Below are 15,877 nucleotides of genomic sequence, written 5' to 3'. Positions count from 1 at the left end.
CCTCCAAAGTTTCCTCATGTCCCTTTTATTTTTCTATTTTAATGGAAATATTTGAAGAGTTTTTGATTTATGGAAAAATTTAGAAGATAGTACAGAATTCCTATATACCCTGTACCCACTTTCCTATTATTACCATATTAGAATGGCATGGTTGCTGTAATTAATGAGCTAATATTGACGCATTATTATTAAAGTCTGTACCTTATTTGGATTTCCTAGTTTTTATCTAATGTCTTTTTTTTGTTCCAGGTTATAGTATCAATTTAATTGTCATGTCTCCTTGGGCTTTCCTTGGCTGTGACAGTTTATCAGACTTTAGCAGTTTTGAAGAGTACTCGTCAGGCATATTGTAGGATTTCCCACTACTGCAATTTGACTCATATTTCTCTCATGATTAGACTGGGGTTATGGCATTTGGGGAGGAAGAACACAGTGGTAAAGTGCCATTTTCATCACATCATTTCCAGCTTTTGGCTGCTGCACATGGCTTCTTTTTCCATGTTCAATGTCCTTTGCGTATAAGGACTTCAGCCATGTTGGGTTAAGATCCACCCTCTTTCAGTTTGGCCTCACCTTAACTAATAACACCTTCAAAGTTTCTGTTTACAAATGGGTTCACATTCACAGGGCAGGGGACGGGACCTGAGCATGCCTTTTGTGGGGGACATGACTCAGTGCCCAACGTTATTGATGTTGACCTTGATTACCTGGATGAGGTAGACAGAGTCTGTCAGGTTTCTTTCCTATAAAGTTACTCTTTTATTTCTCCTTTCAATACTGTATTGTTTTGGAAGGACTTCACTCTGCACAGCCCACACGTAATGACTGGGGAGTTATGTTCAATCTTCTTGAGGGGGGATATCTACATAAATTGTTTGGAATTCTTGGGTAAGGGAAATTTTTCTCTGTTTATTTCATCAATTCTTTATCTTAGTGACCCAATTTTGTTGCTTCAATTGTTCCACCTTGGATTCTATGTTCCTTTAACATATTCCCATGAATGTGGGTTTTCTCCCCCATCATTAGCACCTCCTTATATCTGGCACTACAAAAGGTTCCAGTTTCATCTTGCATATTTCCTGCTCCAGTTCTAGACTCAGCCATCTCCCCAAGGAGCTCTGGCTCCTTTAATGAGAGAATGGTATTAGAAACCAAGATCTGAACACTTGAAGTGCTCATTGGACAGGCATGTCATTGCTTCAGGCTCTCCCAGTTGACAAAAGTAAGTAAATATATGTGTGATGCTAACTCCTGTATGTACACACCTACCCATAAATATTTCTATTGGTATGTATATGAAGCTAAACATGAGTTCTTGCTGATGTCTCCAGCTCTAATCCATTACCACATGGATTATTCTACTTGCTCCCTTTATCTGTAACTCTCACTTGAGCAGTTAGAAACCTCATCCCCACCATCCACCATCCATTTACTTTATGGTTCAATTAAATATACATGTATAGCAGTATCAGAATTGTTAACCCAAATCTTCTAGGGAACAAAACTTTTTCAACTAGAGTACAGGTTTTAAGTAGTCTCTGTACCTTTAGTCTTACAGATTCCATTCATTTCCCACATTACATGGGTGTTTTATTAATGTTGTTATGGCTGCCAAAGCCAATACCATGCAATGGGTTGGCTTGAACAATGGGAATTTATTGGCTTATAATTTTGGGGCTAGAAGTCCAAATCAAGGCATCACCAATGTGATGCTTTCTTTCTAGTGGACTGGCATTCTGGAGCTGGTTGTTGGTGATCCTTTGTACTCTTTCTCACATGGCAAAGCACGTGGTGGCTTCTCCTGGTCTCTCCCATCTCCTCTGGGTTCTGTTGATATTCAGTTTTTGACTACTCCCTCTGTGTCTTACTGTCTGATGGCTTGGACCCCTGCTTCTTGCATGTTAAACCAACAAACTTTCTGAGTGAGCTCAATGAACAAAATCACTGTTGGCTTGGACTAAAAGGGACATGGAAGGGAGAGACCGAAGGGGAAACAATTTTAAGAGGAAAACCATGGAAGCTGAGATCTGGAATTAAGACATCAACTTGGGCAAAGAAAGGAACCCCACCCAGGTATACAGGGCATGAGTTTGCCCCAGCAGTTGAAAAGGGTGGATGTTCTTGCCTGATGTTCAGAGAGAGTTTGCCACCCCAGGGTACAGAGAGGGTAAAACACATTCCCCAAAGATTAGGGAGGTTGAGTTCGCTACCCCATAGGTCTGAGAGGGGTGAGCCTGTCCCCCATGAATTAGGGAAGGCCAGGTCACCAATTCATTGCTCTGAGAGGGTTGGGTCTGTATGCCAAAGGTTAGGGGGAATGTTGTCTTCACTTCACTGTACTAGGGGGGTTAAGACTCTAACCCAGAGATTGGGTAAAGTGTGGAAATCACCCCAAAACTCTTGGAGGGTGTGTGGAGCTTGGTCGCCACCCAGATGCTTGATGAGGGTGGAACCAAGAAAATGGCAGTTGAGTAAGCCTGTGGAAAGTGTCAGTCCCCATGTGGCCCCAGGGAGAAGAAACCATCAACTTAAGAACAGATGCTGGACATTATATACCCTGCCATAACCCACTGAATGGACTGGGGGAGAGTGTAGACTACAATGTAAACTATAATCCATGTGGCGCAGCAGTGCTCCAAAGTGTATTCACCAAATGCAATGAATGTTCCACGTTGATGAAAGAGGTTGTTGATGTGGGAGGAGTGGGGTGGGGGAGAGTGGGGGGTATATGGGAACCTCTTATATTTTTTGAATGTAACATTTTTTGTGATCTATGTATCTTCAAAAAACACAATTAAAATTGTTGGGGTGGGGGAGTGGGGAATGGGGTATATGGGAACCTCTTATGTTTTTTAATGTAATGTTTTTGTGATATATTTACTTTAAAAAAGATAATAAAAAAAAAGAATGACTCTCAGACTTTGACATCTAATGAAGTAAGCTGTGCAGGTTTACTGAAATGTAGAGGATCCATGACTCATGTTTTCCTCCCAGTTTCTTCTTATGGTAATGGAAATATTTATCCTTTGTCTGTCCATCTGTGTATTGGAAGCAGTAAATGGTTTTGTAAGTTTCAGAGCTCTACAGCAGATGGGACTTTGCCCCAAACTGTATGTCTTTAAATTGATTGTGATACGATTTTGTACTTGCATTGTAACTGATTTAAGGTTTTTTGAATATTGTAATATCTTTTTGGAATTCAGAGGGTGGAGTGTAGCAGTTCGATATTGTTTATGAATTCCAAAAATATATATTGGATTATGTTTGTGAACTGGTCTGATTTTCTGGGAATATTTTGCATCAACAAACCTTTGGCTGACTAATACATTCATTTCAAAGTATTTTCTAGTTTCTCTTGTGATTTATTCTTTGACCAAGTGGTTATTTAGAAGTGTGTTGCTTAATTTCCATATATTTTCAAGTTTCCTTCTGTTATTGATTTTTAATTTTATTCCATTTTAGTTGGAGAACATATTCTGTATGGTTTCAATCCTTATAAATCATTTTAAATTTACTGAGGCTTGTTTTATGGCTTATCCTAGAGAATGTACTCTTGAGGAGAATCTGTCTTCTGCTGCTGTTGGTTAGAGAGTTCTGTATATGTCTGTTTGATCTACTTGGTTTATGGTGTTCCTCAAGGGCTATATTTCCTTAGTGATCTTCTTTCCAGAAGTTTACCCACTATTCAAAGTGGAGTATTGATGTTTCCCACTGTTATTGTTGAACTGGCTATTTCTTCCTTCTATTCGGTCAGTTTTTGCTTCATGTATTTTGGGGCTCTTGACCTTTCATTAGCATTTGGATTGCTCCTAACAAGGTAGGGTGATGTAACCACCCATCACCAGAGGAAATGGTGCCAGGCTCCTTTGACTGGTGTTTGCTGCATTCCTTGTACCTCCACTCAACTCCCCTGCCTCCTTCTGATCTCCCTCCCCAGCAGTGTTGTGAATGTGTCACTTGTATCACCTTGTCCCTTTCAAAGCCAATGAGTCCTAGCTTGCTCGTCTCTTTTCCCGCAGCTGCATTCCCGGGGCAGCATGTCATTAGCTATTGGTACAGCCTCTCTCCTTCTGTGCTCTTCAAGGCCCTCTGGCACAATGATTCTGCTGCTTTCTGTTCTTGCCAGCCTTAGGACTGTGTCACACAGCTGGGACACAGCACATTTCCAGAACGTGTGCCTTTGAACAGCAGATAGCTGTTGATCAGTCAGGTCCGTGTGTGACTTTCTGCTCAGACCTCTGGGCCTTGCTAAATCTTGTGTAAAACCAGCCAGCAACTGAAGGAAGCATGCGAGCCGAGAGAAGGGCATAACCTAGGTTGGTCCTCAGCTGACATGCTTGCCCATCTCAATAGCTGCTGAAGGTGTCACTGAACCATTATCACCCAGAGCAAAGTGGGCCTTTGTTGTGATGTCCCAGGGCATCAGAGAGAGTGTCTCCTGCTTATGACAGTATGATGATGTGTAACACATTTTAGAAAAGTGACTATGAAAAGGTTCATATGGAAAGGTTGTGCTCTTACAGGGCATAAGCATCGGTGTAGCAGTTTGATATGGTTATGAATTCCAAAAATAGATATTGAATTAAATGGTAATCTGGTCTGTACCTGGGTGTGATTGAGTTATGATTGGGGCTTTGATTGGGCCACATCATTAGGGTACCCTTAGGTGGGTGGGGACTCACAGATAAAAGACATGGCAAAAGACAGAGTTGAGGGCTTCTGATGTTGGAGTTTGATGCTGAAGCCTTAAGCTGGAGCCCCAGAAGTCACCTCACAGAGGAAAGAGAAGCCAGTCCCAGGAAGGGAGGAACCCTGAGCCCAGGAAGAAGCAAGCCCTGGGAAGAAAGGAAACTTGAACCCAGAGAGAAGCAAGACCCTGGAAGAGAGGAACCCAGGAAGCCTGAACCCTCACAGACATTCGCAGCCATCTTGCTCCAACATGTAAAATAGACTGGTAAGGGAAGTAACTTATGCTTTCTGGCCTGGTATCTGTAATCTCCTACCCCAAATAAATACCCTTTATAAAAGCCAACAGATTTCTGGTATTTTGCATCAGCATCCCTTTGGCTGACTAATACAATGGGCTAGTCTAGTGAATGTTCACTTCTGCCCTCTCCATGAATGCCAGGAAAATGAAGTGGTATTCCCATCTCTTCTAAGGAGCCAAGAGTGCTATGAATATAAGCTAGTAACTTGAATTTGCTGAACAAAAGCCCTCCCCTCTCAAGGTAGCAGAAGGGGGTAACTGTCAACAAAAGTACTTGGTACTGATTTCAAACCAAACTTCCTGAATTCATCCAGCGGCCAGTACACCTTGAGCCCAGGCTTCTGCAACTCTCCTACAGTGATTAGCTCATGCTCTCATCAGCCTGGTTGATGGACACCTTCTTCACTCCTTATACTCCTTACACTTCCAGAGGCAGGAAGGTAGAATCACTAATATTTTTAAAGGTTGTCACGAGTAAGGATGAGAAGGTAAGGGGTTTCAGACTTGGCATAAACCTCGGTCAACAAGAGCACAGCACATGCTTGAGCGCTTGGGTTGATCTTGGACTGTAAGCAATGAAACTGGGTGTCCTCTCTCTCTCTTTTCTGCCCCAGCTGCCTGCAGAGACTACCTGACCTGTTTTTGTACATGATTACCTTAGATGGTCTCAGTACATTCAAGAACACGTGACTGTTCTGCTCACTAGGCTGGGGAAGCCATGAGACTGGAGGCACCTTGGCAATGGTCCTCAGGTGGCCTGTTCACTCTGCTCTCTCTGCGGAGCCCCAGCCACCTGGACCACCCCAGGCTTGCTCCAGCAGAAAAGGGCTGCAGCCCAGGGTGCACCCGGGCCTGAGCACAGGGGCCCTGCCTGGGGAGGCCTCTCACTGGCAATGCCGGGCCTTCCTTCCCTGCCCATTTCCGAGGCTCTTCCCTGTTACAATGCTGTGAGCCCAGGGTTGCTCAGCATCTTGTCTTCCCAAGGAACTTGGTGGTGCTGGGGCTGGAGGCGGGCATGGAGGTGCATGGGAAAGACCCTATAGGGAAGCAGACTTGGCCCAGTGGTTACAGCGTCCGTCTACCACATGGGAGGTCCCCGGTTCAAACCCCGGGCCTCCTTGACCTGTGTGGAGCTGGCCCATGTGCAGTGCTGATGTGCGCAAGGAGTGCCCTGCCACGCAGGGGTGTCCCCCACGTAGGGGAGCCCCACGCACAGGGAGTGAGCCCCGTAAGGAGAGCCGCCCAGCGCGAAGGAGAGTACAGCCTGCCCAGGAATGGCGCCGCACACACGGAGAGCTGACACAGCAAGATGATGGCAACAAAAAGAAACACAGATTCCCGTGCCGCTGACAACAACAGAAGCAGACAAAAGAACACGCAGCGAATGAACACAGAGAACAGACAACTGGGGCAGGGGAAGGGGAGAGAAATAAATAAAAATAAATCTTAAAAAAACAAACAAAAAAAGACCCTATAGTCAGCCTGAGCTGCCTGGTTTGTCCAGCTCTGATTCACCTCCAGGCCTTTCCCCCATAAAGGGCAAACTTGATCACTAAAGTGCTGGATAGTTGTTTTAATGACAACAAGCTAAGCCAAGTTTGGTAAAAATACTTGACGTTGTTTTGCAGCAAATTCATTTTTCAGATTTAGCTGCGCCACTGAAACGTTTCTTTGCCGCCTGCAGTTTAGCCATTTCACTAGAGCTCCACGTCTTTCAAACCTGTAAATACTGTAATCACATATTTCAATGAGCCCAAACACCTCTCCAAAACAAAGGTCCTACCAGTAACAGATTTAGTCATCACTGTGCTCGCCTGAATTTATTCTCACACTGACCTGACCTAGCATCATGTTGATCCAATTTCATCAACTTTGAGATTGTTTTTTATATTTGGCAGCAGAAGGATGAGTTGTTTTTTCTCAACCTGCCTTGAAAATTGAATTCTCTTTATGTGGAAGGAGGAGAAAAGAAGTTGAGAGATGAGGGTGTGCAGGTTATATTCTAGGGCAGGTCTCCCGACTGCAGCAGTGTTCATATTTGGGACCAGATCATTCTTTGTCGTTAGGGGTGGTGCTGGGCATTGTAGGATCCACTAGATGCTAGTAGCACCCACTGCCACCAGTTATGACATTAAAAAATGTCTCCAGATGTTGTCAAATGCCCTGGGGATAAGAGTTGCCCTTGAATGAGACCACTTTTCTAGGGGATTTACATGGGGATTTCTAAGGCTTTACTTGGGAATAAATGTTCACCTCTCGGTGTTTCTTCTAAAAAATTTCTCTAGTCGCTATTTTATCCACATGATGGACAATGTCCATCTTTGTGGAAATGACCCAGAACACCCCTTTGGTGTGTCATTCATTCATGCGGTGAAGCATCGTAGTGCCTGTGCACACAATCGCACTGAAGCCCACCAGGCAGCACCCACAGAAAAGCGGAGTGCACCTCTCCACCAAATGAGCTACAAGGCCGACGGCAACACCACTTTTGTTGGATATGCTCAGTGGGTAATGGTTCCGACTTGTTTTCCACCTGCTTTCTCATCACCTCAGCTGTAGGCACCGTACCCGAGAAGGGAGAGAGAGAAAGGGAACCTTTGAGATCTTGGGGGTCCGTGGGGATATAGTTGACCCTTGGGTTAAAGAAAGTTTGGGCACACCTTTGTGAAAAGGGAGTCCAAGTGTTCTCTATTCTTCCCCAGTTCAGGAAGTGGGAGATGACTTGACACTTGTACAGACTTAGGCAACCAAATGCAAGTACTTCTGGACAGCTTTGTCAAGTGTCAAGGAAGCTGTATCAACTAAGGTGGTATGTGATGGTTAGGCTGATGTGTCAACTCGGCCAGGTAATTGTGCCGTTGTCTGGTCAAGCAAGCACTAAGCTAACTGTAATACAAGGGCATTTATGGACTTTAGTAACCAGTGAGTTTATTGCACAGATGGTTGGTTATGTCTACGATCAACCTGGGACATTGCCGTCGGCAATGAGTGATGCTTTATCCAATCAGTTGAATGCCTTAAAAGGGGAAGTGATTTCAGCAGGGAGAATTTCCAAGTTTGTCTTTGGACAGCCAATGTCTCCCAGAAACTCACCAAAGACCTTCACTGGACTTTCATTGGAAACCCTGGTTGCAGCCTGCTTGTGGCACCTGGACTTGTGCATCCCCACGGTCACGTGAGGGACTCTGATAAAATCACATACTATTGATAGGTATCTCCTGTTCCGTTTCCCTAGAGAATCCTGATTAATACACAGTACATAGAGAGCAAGTACTCCAAATAATCCTGTCGTGTATGTGTGTGTGTGTGTGGGTATAGATACATAGAAATCAAAATCACCTAACTATACTACTTTAGGCATTTTATCAACTTTCATGCTTTGGAGCACATTTTATGCAGCTCTGTTTCTAGACCACTTCTAGGTGAATCATGATTTATACTTTACTAAACACTGTCACGTGATGTCTTTGGATCAGCCTGGTCTTCCTTCTGCTCCTCTGAGCATGAGTTGTTTTTTAGACTTTACTTATCTGTTATGGTCCAGCCCATTCAAACCTTCTCATGCTCAGTTTACTCCCAGGTGTAAGTAAAATGCAGTCCTCTGCCCTGGCTGAGGAGGATTCAAGGTCAGCAGATTTCATTCACTTAATGTTAGGTTCAAAATGTAAAGACGGCTAAGTGGTAGGGATGAAGTATGAAATAGGTCTGTTATTGATGTCATGCAGTCTACAATTTGCAAATAAAACCATGCCCTTTAAGCAAACCCTTTTGGGAAGTAAATAACCTGATCTTACATTTTGCAAATTTTCATTTTTCTAGATATATTTATATGTAAACAATTTTTAAATGCTTTATGTTTTTAGGAAAGCATTTTTTGAAAACCAGAGAAGTCCAATTTTAATTTTAATTAATTAATTAATAGTAGCAGCATCTCCTTATGATTCAAGTAAAGATCAGGAGGCATCTTGAAGTCCAAGCTAAAGATGAAAAAAATGTACTTTTTAAAAGTTAAGGAGTTAACAAGTTAATGAAATTTAGAAATGCCATTAGCACCCATTTATAAATGAGCTGAGTCAGGGAGATTTACCTGCAGATCAGTGCTAGACCCTGGATTGCCAATTCTGTAATCCATTCTTATATTTTCATTTTCTTATTGACTCTTCCCATTTCTTACACAATGCTCCCACCCCCCTTCCCCTGTCAAGTTAAAAATAAAGGAGAGTGGTATCTCTTGGTTTTGGGGTCCCGGTGTCTGGGCTCTGTTACCTTATTTTGGGGTCTAAACCCAGTGATTTTAATAGTAAGAATTTGAAAATTTATTTTTGTTCCTTAAGAAAAATCACTCTTTAAAGAGGCTCACTGATGGGAGGATGTTATAAATTAAATACCATGTAGCCAGCAGTGACATAGAGAAAAGCCATCATCAGTTTGCCACTGGAAAGTTTAAGTTGAAACATTAAATTGTTTTATATTTTTTAGCTAAGAAAGAAAAGAAAGAAAAAAGTCCCCAGATCTAGCACCTGAAATAAAAGTCAAATGTGAATCCTGCAAACCAGATACTGATTGGCACCCTCTTACAAACACTGAAAACCCGTAGGACTCACTGTCACCTCCACAGGTGTGCATAGGGAGAATGTAAAGGACACTTTTCAGTACTCTTATAAGGTGAGAACTGATCTTTTTCTCCTTTGTAAAATGAAGATGTTACAAAAGGCACCAACACAACAGGGAATTGTGTGTATATCCAGGAAAAGTGTCATTGTTATCATTATGTCACCGATGCTCGAATTCTGTACTTGTCAAGCATTTTTACAGATGTTTAGTGATTGGACACAGAATATCTGAGGGGCTTAATGAAACCCATAGCCTATTTGAGCATCTATTAGATACCTGTGTCATGTCAGGGATTAGGGTTTTTACTTTTAATTCTTTACCATGCAAGCAAAATGTAGCTAAGGGAGCTATACAACTGCAAAAAACAAACAAACAAAAAAACACACACAAAAAACAGAGATGATGAACACATTTTTTCAGACAGATAATTATTCCTTTTCCAGTACTGTTTATTGACCTGGACGTTTTCAGAAAAGATGACTACCTTTACATGTGATAGCCTCTACATTCTGGGCACACTGGGGGCCCATGGAAAGTTGGCATGTAGTCATAGAAGTAGTGGCAGTTGGCCCAGCAGTGGTATGGAGCCGGGGGAGGAGGAAACATGGGCATGGAGGTAGCAGGCCCAATGGGCATGACAGGCACAGGCATCCAGGGATTCCAGAAGGGCAGCAGGCTGGCCAAAGGCAGTTGCCTGCGTGGCATGTCAGGGTGCCTGGGAGGAATGGCAGGAAGGCCCATCATGAGCCCGTAAGAATTCATCTGTGTGGAAGGTGTGGCATAATAGACAAAGGGGAGCTGGGAAGGGGCGGTGGCAACTGCAGCGTGTGGAATAACAGGAGCCTGGATACTCACTGGCTGCCCTTGAAACTCAGCTAACTGGCTTTCTGCAGCCTCATGACTCACCATGGCGGGCTCCAGTTCTGTCCCTGGAGTTTCTGGGGGAGCAGAGTCGTCATTCCCAATCTGGGTTGTCTTGTCAAGTTCTTGGCTCTCCAGTATCTCTTGATGATTCTCATGTAGAGACGTGGGCTCTTCTTGCTGTTGGGTGGCTGTAGGTCCTGGAGATTTGGGGGATTCTGGTGTGCTCGCCATGGTCTGGGAAGCCTTGTCCAAAGCCTGTTTCAATGTAGTTTTAACACCCACTCTTCTCTTCATCCTTGTAAGAAGGTGAGGGGAGTCTCTTTTAAAGTAGGGACTGCAGTAAAACTCTACCTAAGATTCAGAATTTAAAAAGAAAAGGAAATAAAATTGAAGTCACAAAATAATTGACAGCAACTAACAACAACAATGTATACCCCTGTGCAATATAACTCTAGTGGTCCTGGGCTATCTTTCTGATAAAGTCACAGTCCTAAATGGAAGCTGCAGGCTAGTTATTAAATCCTCAAGAGTCACCAATTTATGACTAGCACTTCACCCTTGGAGAATGCTAAAAATGGTAAATTAGCCAAGTATACGAGACCAATGAAAAGGGATTTTGACATTACAGGCTGGAAGTGAAGAAGACTGGGTGCCTTCATAATGCCATGCCACTGGCTACAGAATTAGCCCCTTGCTGGGAGTCACTGGTTCTCTAACACCAGGGGCCCCAGAGTCCAGTATACATGCACACTCACTCTCCCTTGGACAGTCCTGGTTAAGTGCTTTGGGACAGCACTTCCCCAGCTACATGCTAATGGCACCCTGATCTCGTAGCAGGAAAGGCACCACAGACACATCTAAGTTACAATTTAAAAGAGCTGTGGGCAGAGTTGCAACACCTACTCTCCAGTTCAATGGTCTCACCTAGGAAAACAAACAAGGAGATGATGATGGACAACACCCACCCCAAGGAACAGAGTGTCTGCAACTGCAAGCAAGATAGTCCTATCCATCTACTCCATGGGATCTAAGCCCCCTCTCAGTTGGAGGCGGAGTGGGTGTCACCACCCTAGAATCCTCAGGATTGGGGAATGAACTATGGACTAAAGTAGACATTTCTATTCAGTTACAGACTTGTTACTATTCTAGCAATGGAGAAACTTTTGTTAATGATATACAGGCAGTGGCCACCAGAGTTTCTGGGGGGAGGGAGAGAGAATGGTATAATAGGGGGGCATTTTTGTGACATTGGAATTGTCCTGCATGACACTGCTGTGATGGATACAGGCCATTGTATATTTTGTCATAACTTACAAAATTGTGCTGAACAAAGTGTAAACTCTAATGTAGACTCTAGTCCACAGTTAGTAGCAACGCTTCAATATGTGTTCATCAATTGTAACAAATGTACCACACTAATGAAGGATGTGGGAAACTGTGTGAGGGGGAAGGAGTGGGGCATATGTGAATCCCCTATATTTTTTATGTAACATTTATGTAATCTAAAGCTTCTTTAAAAAATAATTTAAAAAAAAGAAAAAAGAAAAATCAGGGGTGCACATAAGCTCCAGATGAAATTTGGACCCCAGTGGAATGAACTGAAGGTACAGTGATTTAACACCTTGGTAACACTCTCCAAGGGCTTGGCGCCGTTCTAAGTGCCTCTCTATATTAACTCGTAGTCCTTGTCACCCCCACCCAGAGTGGGAAACAGGCACAGGAGCGCTTAGGTACCTTGCCCAAGGTCACCCAAACCCAGCTTGGCCCCAGAGCCCACCATCTTAGCCCCTCTGCGAGGTTTGTAGGTCATTACCTTGTTCACAATGCAGACTGGTCTTTCTTCTGTGAAAAAGTTAGTGAGGCAGACAGATCTGTGAACATCCTGGCGCATTTTGCTGAAGCCATAGAGATTGAGCTGGCGGATGAAACTCTTCAAACAATCTGTTTCAAATATTTTGTTAGGACCTTCCCTTTCCAAAATCTCTTTTTCAAACAGCTTCTCATTGATCCCTATACAAGTCCCATCACAGTCCCACCAAACTGAAGCAAACTGATTGCTATTAACGATTTTCCAAAGTTTTTTTGGAAAGGGGAGGGAAAGGAGATGAGAGTCTCTCATTGACAGTGCATCATTGGTAAGGCGTGGTCTTTTGAACAAAGGTCCTTGGGTCAAAGCTTGAAAAGCAGTTTCTTCAAATAAAAATCTGAAGTCGGAGTACCCGGCTGAGGATGGGTCGTTCCAGGCAGATGAAGGAGCTACTGAACGAGCGTAGTTCTCTGAACCACTTTGGGGAGCCCAAGTTTCTGAACAGCAAAGGGCCATTTCCAAGCCACGCTCTCGGCCTCTTGGGTTACGCTTCTCATTTCTAGCCATACTAAGTGATGGCTTGTCCTTCATTCATGAAAACATGAGAGTGCGGAGTCGCCAGCAGCACCCTTTGCTAAGAGCGCCGCTCCGGGGGGGTCACAAAGGGGCTCAGGTGGCTGGGGATGATGTCATAATACATCTAGCAAGTGATCTAAGGAAAGCACAAGCCAAACAAGTGACCTGTCAGCATGCAGCACTTTCTGGTCCATACAGACTCATTTTAATTCAAAAGCTGATACTAGTATATGTGTTTAAGGTAATATGTCAAAACTCAGGCTCAAACTATACCCTTCCTTCTGGGTTCTAGTGCTCCTGGGGCCAGTAGAACCAGACTGAAGTAACTGACTCAGGAGGATCCAAGCTCCTTCTCTGAATCCATTAGTCCATATGACCTTAACACCCACGATTAAGGCTGGAACCACACCACTGCTTTAACACTGTCATAGCCAGCAACAGCAAGGCCCTCCACAGGGACCCTCCCAACACGCCCAGGCTGCGGGTCACAAGAAGGCAAATCGCAGCTTGCTGCCAAGGCCACTGGGCTCACTGACCCACCCCTGCTTAGCAGCCAGGGGAGGAGTAGAAGGTGTCTTTTCCTGCATCTCTCCTCAGCCTGGACATGTGACCCCAGTACCCTCTATCTTCATGGATACCCTGTGACAGGGCATGTGGCCATGCCATCACACACATCTTACTTTCCTTGACAACGTCACAATGACACATCTTGGTTTGATCTCTGCTAGTGTTCTCATTGTAGTGTGGAGCCAGGAGATCAAGCAAGAGGTGTCCATCCAAAGCGACATCTGGATTACAGCAAGTGGTGGATTTTCTTGTCAATTGCTACAAACCATGAATCAAAACTCCACCTGAGTGAAGTTCCCATTAAACTGGAGTGACAGCTGGGGGTGGCGGGGAGGGGTGGAACAAAAATCGTCACTAGGGTAGCTTGTTGAAATATGGGCAATACTCAGTGGTGGCCAAGGCCTGACAATGCACTGGGACCAAAGCAGCTAGCTATGAATTTAAGCCTGTGTTAGAACACTGTGGCCACGTTAGTGAGATGGATAAGCTTGTGGCATGGCAGCACTTCACCAACAGGAGGCTCTTGTGGATATCCTTATTTCCCTCCATATACTGTTCCTTGAAGAACACTGATGATGATGGGTTTTCACCAACCTCCACAAGCCTCAGCTGTCTGGGGCAACGAGATTCCCTTTGATGCTGGCTGAGAACAATTCAAGTTTCCCAGACCAAATATAAAACGAGCTACACACAATGCACATGGAAAATGAGGAACCAGTTTATTGAACAGCTAATGGGAGCAAAAATAGTGAATTTAGCTAAACTTTTTACACACCAAGCAGGAAAGGCTTTACCATCCATTCCCCTTTTTTTTTTACTCCCACACACAACAGGTTTGCTGGAGGCCAGTGTGAGGGGTGGGGTTATTTACATGATTTACAGTAAGCCTGATTTAGACAATTTAGCAGTTGCCTACCTGGTAAATCCTATACCTTCTCCCCAGTGAGAATATCAACACTCCTTTGTACCCTTCTTTAAAACAATTACTTTTTTGTTTTCAAATTACACTTGTAGAATCCGGTTTCTCCCCCTTTGATCCATGACTGTTCTACCAGTGCTTGGAGAAACCACTCTCATATTTAGAAGAAAAGAATCTACTCTAAAGCTTTCTTGTCGCCGGCAGACAAAAAGCTTCAGATTTTAACATAAACATAATCCTGCTGGCCACTGCTGATCTGGGTATCTTTGCCAGTGTTCCAGTTTCAAGTAGTGCTTTATAGGTTTTTGGCAAGCCAAAATTCTTAGACTCTTAGAGAAGCACGAACCATTTCTTGCTTATTGTGGCTGCTCTGGCCTACTACATACACGGAGAAATTCAAGGGGGTAAAATGGCAATTTCAATGTCCGCTAGGTGTGGATCCCCACTACTGTGGGGCAGGTGAGCCACTGGATTCTATGTCGGCAACAGAACACATACATCTCCAGTACAAGCTTGTAAAAAAATACTTTAACAGAATATACTGTACAGAACTAGGATTTAACACCGTATATTACAACGCTAAAATATTCGTATAAATACTATACAGGCATGGAGTCACTCCATTAGAAAGGGCTCACCAATGAGGCTATTAAAAACTGCTGTCAGCATGCCCAAAGAGAAGCTACTTCCACAGTAGGAACTCTAAAAATAAAGACTGTGATGTGTATAAACAAGTGGTGCAATAGAGACATATTTACAGTTCCTACTGACTACGCCACAACAGGAGAAATCCGAGCTACACATTGAGGCCAGCATGGTTTCAAAATACATTTTTAAACAATACTTTTGATCGAAATTTTAGCACTTTAAAAAAACAGCAATGTAGATGTACCTTCTGTGGGCCTAATCAGCCATTCCCGGATGGGCGCCCAGCTGGAAATCAGTTTCGCACACTCTCCCTGGCAGACTCGGACTCTGACACAGACCCGACACCACACCCCTGTACTCCAGTCACCTCCCACCTCTGGGTCACACAGTGATGAGTCACTGCTAGGCATTGAATGCAAACACAGCCAGCGTTGAGATGAAAGTCTCTGGAGACCCAGCTCCCGTTCCAGTTCTGGGTGGAAGGGTGAACAGAGAGGCAGAGGAGGGTAGAGAAGAACGTGTGTCCAATTCCATTTACGTCCTGTCCTAGGAAATGGAGTTTTAATCTGGCATTTCAATATTTAATTTGGGAGGTGGCAGGACATACTTTCCAGGGCTCTGTGTAATAACTACCCTGGTCTTCTTCCGAAACATAGGAGCAATTTTAGGAGGTTCTGGAACTGGAGTTTCTTCGGTTTCTTCATTATCTTCATGATGGAGATCATATGAAATGTTTCCGTATTCTCTTAAAAATGGGAAAATCTCAAGCAGAAACTGGCAGAAATCTTTGCGAATACCAAACCACCCTGAAAAATGAGAATTTACTTTTTCAAAAACTAGATTCAAGTGCATTTCATGTAAATTTCCTTTTCTGAACCAGCTGTTTTACTTGTGC

At 43.8% G+C, this 15,877-nt stretch overlaps 2 protein-coding genes across 2 annotated transcripts in view; both read right to left on the bottom strand.

Moving 5' to 3' along the window:
- Nucleotides 1–10,021: 10,021 nt before the first annotated feature.
- LOC139436112 (heat shock transcription factor, X-linked-like) lies at nt 10,022–15,317 on the bottom strand. The gene is made up of 3 exons (XM_004480856.5): nt 15,227–15,317; nt 12,279–12,984; nt 10,022–10,816 (listed from the first exon to the last, which is right to left on the bottom strand). Exons 2-3 carry the CDS (start codon nt 12,861–12,863, stop codon nt 10,088–10,090), a joined length of 1,314 nt encoding a protein of 437 aa, XP_004480913.1. The 5' UTR covers nt 12,864–12,984; nt 15,227–15,317; the 3' UTR covers nt 10,022–10,087.
- TMEM185A (transmembrane protein 185A) overlaps nt 14,112–15,877 on the bottom strand; it is a 61,033-nt gene continuing 59,267 nt past the window's right edge. The window contains exon 7 of the mRNA XM_004480854.4: nt 14,112–15,788. Within this exon, the coding sequence (XP_004480911.1) occupies nt 15,544–15,788 (245 nt within the window). The 3' untranslated portion in view covers nt 14,112–15,543. The remainder of the gene's footprint in view (nt 15,789–15,877) is intronic.

This window comes from Dasypus novemcinctus, chromosome X, assembly GCF_030445035.2.
Source record: "Dasypus novemcinctus isolate mDasNov1 chromosome X, mDasNov1.1.hap2, whole genome shotgun sequence".
Lineage (NCBI taxonomy): Eukaryota > Metazoa > Chordata > Mammalia > Cingulata > Dasypodidae > Dasypus > Dasypus novemcinctus.
Note: the sequence above shows the minus strand (reverse complement) of the source record. Positions and strands in the feature narration are given on the sequence as shown.

What these genes read in the sequence shown, in the direction of transcription:
- LOC139436112 (XM_004480856.5), bottom strand. Translation starts at nt 12,863, where the DNA reads ATGAAGGACAAGCCATCACTTAGTATGGCTAGAAATGAGAAGCGTAAC. An exon ending in CAGTCTGCATTGTGAACAAG is followed by an intron (nt 10,817 to 12,278) that starts GTAATGACCTAC and finishes TCTGAATCTTAG; the next exon opens with GTAGAGTTTTACTGCAGTCC.